The sequence below is a fragment of the Phaenicophaeus curvirostris genome, chromosome 9, assembly GCF_032191515.1.
Source record: "Phaenicophaeus curvirostris isolate KB17595 chromosome 9, BPBGC_Pcur_1.0, whole genome shotgun sequence".
Lineage (NCBI taxonomy): Eukaryota > Metazoa > Chordata > Aves > Cuculiformes > Cuculidae > Phaenicophaeus > Phaenicophaeus curvirostris.
The window spans coordinates 29,481,276-29,487,437 of NC_091400.1; the positions used below are offsets into that span (position 1 = coordinate 29,481,276).

The window sequence follows — 6,162 nt, forward strand, 5'->3', positions numbered from 1 at the left end:
TGGTCAAGCAAAGGAAATGTTTTATGGTTCTGAGCGTAATACTGAGAACATTGGCATACTGATAGGCACTAGCATTCTATTAAAAAAAAAACTTCAGTTTTACATTTAGTCAAGTATAATTCTTATTTTATCTGCTTTTCATATTAGTCTGTTGACTCAGTTCTTCTGTAAGTCGGTTTTGAGCCTGGTCTGGAAAATGAATGCTGCTTACTCAGCAGGGTCTTCTTGACCTGTGCATTTCAAGCAGCAGTGTCTTTGAGACTCAAACCTTTCAATAATTTGCTTACTCCTTCAAAAGAGCTAGTATGAAATTTAATCAGACTGTGAACATGAAAGTCTTCATTGCCAAATATGTTCATTTCTGTCCTCATTGGTGAGCAGGAGGCTTCCCCTGGCAGAGGTAGGACTGCAGCTTTCCAGACGGGACACTCCTGGGCTCCAGCACATCGCTCTTGGTCCAAAGTTCCTTATCAGTAGAAGACTAAAATCAGTGGATTTCTGAGTTGATAACAAAGCATTTCATAGCCAAGGAGGAAGGTGAGAGCACACACAGCACAACATTGGTGGTGCTGCTGTGAAGAGACTGAGAAAGTCAAGTGTGTAGGGTCTTCATCCCTCTGTAGTCTATGCCTGCTGATCTGGAGAGTGGCAAAATGGAGAGAAAAGCTCTGGGCATGGCTTAGCCAATGATAGTTTGTGATCCTACTTCATTTTCCATGGGGGAGAGCAAGGAGAAGTGAGAAAAGGTGTAAAACAGATTGGGAAGGATGTCTTTCCAGCTAGGGCACACACAAAAAAAAAATATTCCAGCAAAAATCCAGCCTTTCTGGCTCTGCTGGTACACAGCCTTACCCTTCTATTTAGTCTATGATTAGTAAGTCTATCTAGTAAAAGCTATGTGTTTAGAATTCCATGCTGTCTGAAAACCTGCTTTGAAGAGAGCATTCAGTTACCTTAAAGATATATTTTTCCTTCTACTCTTATGTGTCTCTGAAAACTCCCAGTCACTAGAATGAAGGAGATTAGGAGGCTCTTTGGAATTCTTGAGCCTTGTGGAAGAGGAAAGGCTGGAATGTGTTGGCATCACTCTGAACCATTCTTCTTTTTTACTAGCAGCTTTGGATACTTTTTAAAAGGAATAGTCTTGTTTCTTACGCACTTTCACATGGTTTATCAGTTGCTTGCATACCAGTTTCTCACTGTGATGGCAAAATCACCAGTTATTTTGTCCAAACAGTCCATGCCGTGTGACACTGAGGCACGTCAGATGTTTGAATTGTTCTTGCAGTGGTGATCAAGGAAGTTTGGCAGAATCAATGTACATTGTTGGGTTTTAAGTGTAAGCACCTGGAGCTGGCAGTGTGGGGTCGGTAAGGTGGAGTAGGCACACTGCGACACAAACAAGTGGAACTGAGAAAACATCATTATGCTCAGGGGAAAACAAAAGGCAGTGGCTGGCAGAGCCAGGGGAAGAATCTTAGGGAAAAATAAAACCAAAGCTGCATTTATGAGGTGTGACACTGCAGTACAGCCTCAGTTCAGTGATCAGAAATCTGTTATGGCTGCACAACCAACATGCTGTAGAAAACCAGACTGCAAAGTATATGAGAAAACCCTAGTGTTCTCAGGCTTTTTCTAAACCAGATTTTATTATATATTTGATTGAACATTATGAAAAAAAGTCTTAATTTCCATAATGACTTTTTTAATTTGTCCAATTAGCTGGCAAATCTAACCAAGGGCAGTCTTGTTCTGTTGATATATGAAGAGATTTAATATATGTATATTTGGACAGTCTGGATTTCTGTTTTGAACATTGTAATTATAACTGAATGTATAATAGTAAATTGCAAGTTACTTATCTCTTTAAATTATTTCCTTTTTTTACTATTAGTTGTGTTCTGAATGTGTAAAATACAAAAATAATGGAAACGTGATGGAGCTATTACTTCAAGTTGGCTTTTAAGCTCTGTAGTGCATAGAGGCTGAGGGCAATCAATACAGACCAAGAAATCAATATTCTATCATGATATGAAGTGGGGAATTATAAACTTCTGTAGTGCTTTCAAAAGATTTTTTGTGAAATACAGAGCTAATTAATCATGAACCTTTGAGAGATCTTTTTTCATTCTCAAAAGTTCTATTTTAAGCTAATGGCCAAGAGCGTTCGGTATTCATAGTAGCAGATTCTATGGAGAAGCTTTCAGGAGTCAAATGGCTACAGACTTACCGCCGTCTCTCTCAGTTATATGTGAACCAGCAGATGTTTCAAAAATCCATTCAATGCTAATTCTTTCTATCAAAATTGATTTCTTTCAGCACCTGCCACCTCCACTCCCCAGCAAGACTCCCCCGCCTCCACCTCCAAAGACAACTCGGAAGCAAACATCTGTTGACTCTGGGATTGTCCAGTGAAGAAGGAAGCTTTTTTTTTTTTTTTTCCCAAAGATAAAGCTGTAACAATTCATTTTCCTAAGTATTTTATGGTATATAATGTTTACCTCATTCAGGCGTGCAGTATCTAACATTTAGTGCAATGACTCTAACTCCATAAAAAAATCCATTTCTAGCCGTGTATCAGAAACAACACTACATATGCCCTCTCTCTGGGGCTATTCCCTCCCATGACTTGAATGAAATCTGGATTTCTATTCGAGACCATGAGGCGTTCATCAGCTGACAGTACCCTCTTCCTAAACCTTCTCCCTGCTTCTTCTGAAATCTTCTGTGGAGATTAAAATGAGAGTTGAGTCTTTTGTACCTAAAAGATTTAGGTAGCTATGGAGTTTAAAGTGAACTGAGTATTTTGTGCCTAATCTCAGTGTATATAGGAATCAATGATGATATTCACATTGAATTCAGTGCACGTTGAAGTAGGCTTCACAGTAAGGAGAAGCTGCAGTAGGATTTCCCCAAATGATGATTCTGCCCAGGGCTAAAAATCAGACACAGCTTATCTGTGAAATGAGCCTTCTCTTTAATTGTTCTGTATTACAAATAAACTGATTGCTAATGAGCTTTGTAAACTTAGTCACTGGTGATCAGTCATTTCCACTTTTGTTCAGCCATACGTTCTTCTGGGTGTTGGTCAGTGGGTAAAGCAAGGAAGCATTTTAGCTGCTGACAGGCACAAGCATATAGGAAAAGAAACAGAGTAGACAGATAGGAGACTCCTGGTCATTCTGAACCTAGTCGTTGAGTACAAGGATGAGAAGAGCTCTTTCTTTTTTTCTTTAATGTGTAATATTTCATGTGGATTAGGATGAACTGAACGGAATCACTTTGTCCTTGTGCCATCATTCTGTACAGCGTTTGTATATATGATGGTTTTTAGAATGTTTTAATTTTTATGGTGCCTGCTTTTCATGTAATAATGAATTAATGTACCTGCAGAAAATGCCTTACATGTTTTTAATTTCCTAATTGCTGAAATTGTAAAGAAAAAGCAATTTTTTTTCCAGTTATTAGGCTCCAAGAAATATTGGACAATGATGGGGTGGGGTGTTGGGAGGGAGGAAGGAAACTAACTTTATATTCAGCTTTTTTTATTGTCATCACACTTTTGTTTTTTACGTCTAAAATCTTTTTACTCTTACAGTAGGTTGTTTTTAAATATACCACTGACTCAAAAAAATAAAATAAAATATTATTTTAAAAACTTCTCTGAGAAAATTAATACATTCCTTTGGTCTCTTTCATCCTTATTATAGTATTTCAGGAACTGTTTTACTCTAAAGAGGGCTACATATACGTTTGATTTCTTTTTTCCAGAACTAATTTGAGAGAGCCCATGATAAAACCGCAGTGTGTCATGATATTGGAGATAAAATACACATTGGCAGTAGAAACCTCTATGTTTGTATGCTGTCAATATTCATAATGATAGCTTACTTAAGAGATAAGTTGTAAGTTTTCTGTTGCTGAACACTTCAGGAAACATGAGTTTTAGGTAATATTTTCTACCTCAGGCAGCTGCTACGTCATGCAAGTAGCAGGCAGAAGCATGATTTACACAGCAGTAAAACAATAATTTTGTTACAAAGTCAGAAAGATTGCCCTTCTCATAAAAAACGGCTCAAACGGTCAATTATATATTCTCATAACTTTGCCTTAAACCATTGTATCGCTTTGGATCAGATGAACACGCTTGCGATGGGAGATCATATCAGCTATCGGAGTGCCTCAGAATTTACTGCTAGATATTGTGCTACAATTCCCTATTTGTTTTGTTATTTGTATAATCTCCATTCAAGAGGAACAAGTCAGGAAGGATTCTTAGCTACAGTTGATCAGATATTCTTTCCGTAGACAATAACGTGTTACAAATTTAATTCTATGTGTCTTTCATTTAATTGAAAATTGCTTTAGAGACTGCTCTGGTTACTGTGCAGGAGATCGTGCCAGGGTGCTGGTGAGTTTCCCTCTTTTCTGTTCCATTTATTTTCTAAAGGATAGGAAGAGGCTTTCACCTGGACCTTTAACTGGATGCTTGTAAACTGCATTTCTGATAATGTGTTTGTTTTCACAGGTCCTTAGCAAGTTCCTGTGCTCATGGAGGTATTATAATATGGCCCTGCAAGACTCCTCAAACAAAAGCTGCACTTTCAAATTGGTCTGGCAATACAAACTCTAAATCTCATACGTGTGTATGTTTTACAAATATGCAAGCTGAGACTGGGAATTGAAAATCAGACTCTCAGATTCATTTTCAGGCCCAAATTGTCACCGTTTTTTTACGATCTAACAGCTTCTAGGCTCTAGCTTGTATAAAACCAAGCCAGAACAGATCATTACCCTCCTCAAAGTGCTGTAAAAACACACTTCAGCAAATCCAAAACCCGATTCAGTTACAGTCTCTAAGCAGTGAACAATCCTGCGAAGGCTGTTACTTTTCCTATGGTTTACTCTCTTCCTTTATAATCCAGTGGAGTTGTATTGCAGCATCCCAATGCAATATGGATTTCTTGTGACAGCATTTGCAGTGGAGCTGAGGAAGGGCTTGATATGAGACAATATAGGAAAAGAATGTTATTTAATTTTAACCAAAGTGGCACCATTTACACTTAGTCTGTCATGTTCATATCTTCGCAAGGGTTGAGGTGTTCTGTGTCCTGATAATGTGGCCAGGATTGCTTGTGGTTATGTAGAGAAGAAGAGGTGCCTTCTGTGAAGTCCACATCCCATCCTGTGCTGTTTTGAAGTTGGTGAACATGTGCTGGGTTTTGATTGAGTCCTTGGGTGCCTTTGGTTGCTGGTAGTGACTAATCTCATGTCTGACTTACTTCTGTGGTAGTTTGCTAGGCAGCAGTTGACATATTCAATGTCTGTTGCCTCCCTGCCTGGTGAGGTTCCTGTACAGTTCCAGTTCTGCTCTTCATCTTCCTACCATCATCTCTTAATGGCCTCAGTCTTTTTCTTTCCCCACCTCAATGCTGTGAGTAGCAGAGATTGGGATCACGTGGTCTAGCTGCTTTATCCTCATGCCAGCATTCCTGGTGCTTCCATGCCCAAAGATCCTAATTCAGGCTTCATTCAAATTGATGTTTCTGCTGCAGGATGATGCTGAAAGAAAGCTGCTGGGAAAGAACCCTCTTCTATGTCTTCCACAGTAGATCTTGTCCAGGGCATTAACAGTGTCCGTGGGGCCAGGTTTTCATCATTTAAGACAAATACTGCTATTCAGAGACTAACCCCCCACAAATGCCGTCCCTTCACTCAGACCTGAGAGCAATATCACAAAGCTTTGCAACACAAATTTTCCTGAAATAACAAATTCAGAGGTGTGGAGTTTCTAAATAGTGTGAGATTTTAATGGCCGGTAATTTTTGCTTCTTGAAAGTTTGCATGTTTTTACTTACTGAAAGTTAGTTTGCAGTGCCAATATGAAAAGGAGAAGCCCTTAATACCATTTCTCTGAATCTTTGCTTGGGAGTAAGAGTGTAATTTTTGCAGGTAAACACATCAGCTCACATAGTCCCATGCAAAAACACAAAAGGTTTGTTGGACAGGAGTTGTTTGGTTTTAAATCAAATCTATTTTCAATGGGAAGCTCAATGCAAAGGTCAGATCTTAAGCTGGTTTCCGTAATTGACATTTAGGATTACTGAAATATCTGATGATACTACAAATTCTGAGTGTAAAAGTGTTTTTAAATTCAGTTTT

The 6,162-nt window shown here is 38.6% G+C and overlaps 1 protein-coding gene across 2 annotated transcripts in view; it reads left to right on the plus strand.

The window, feature by feature from the left end:
• Positions 1-2,502, plus strand: part of DOCK1 (dedicator of cytokinesis 1) — a 318,523-nt gene extending 316,021 nt beyond the window's left edge. For both annotated transcript variants that reach the window (XM_069864186.1, XM_069864187.1), the window contains exon 52: positions 2,320-2,502. In XM_069864186.1, coding sequence (XP_069720287.1) covers positions 2,320-2,415 — 96 coding nt within the window. In that variant the 3' untranslated portion in view covers positions 2,416-2,502. The remainder of the gene's footprint in view (positions 1-2,319) is intronic.
• The last annotated feature ends 3,660 nt before the right edge of the window (positions 2,503-6,162 follow it).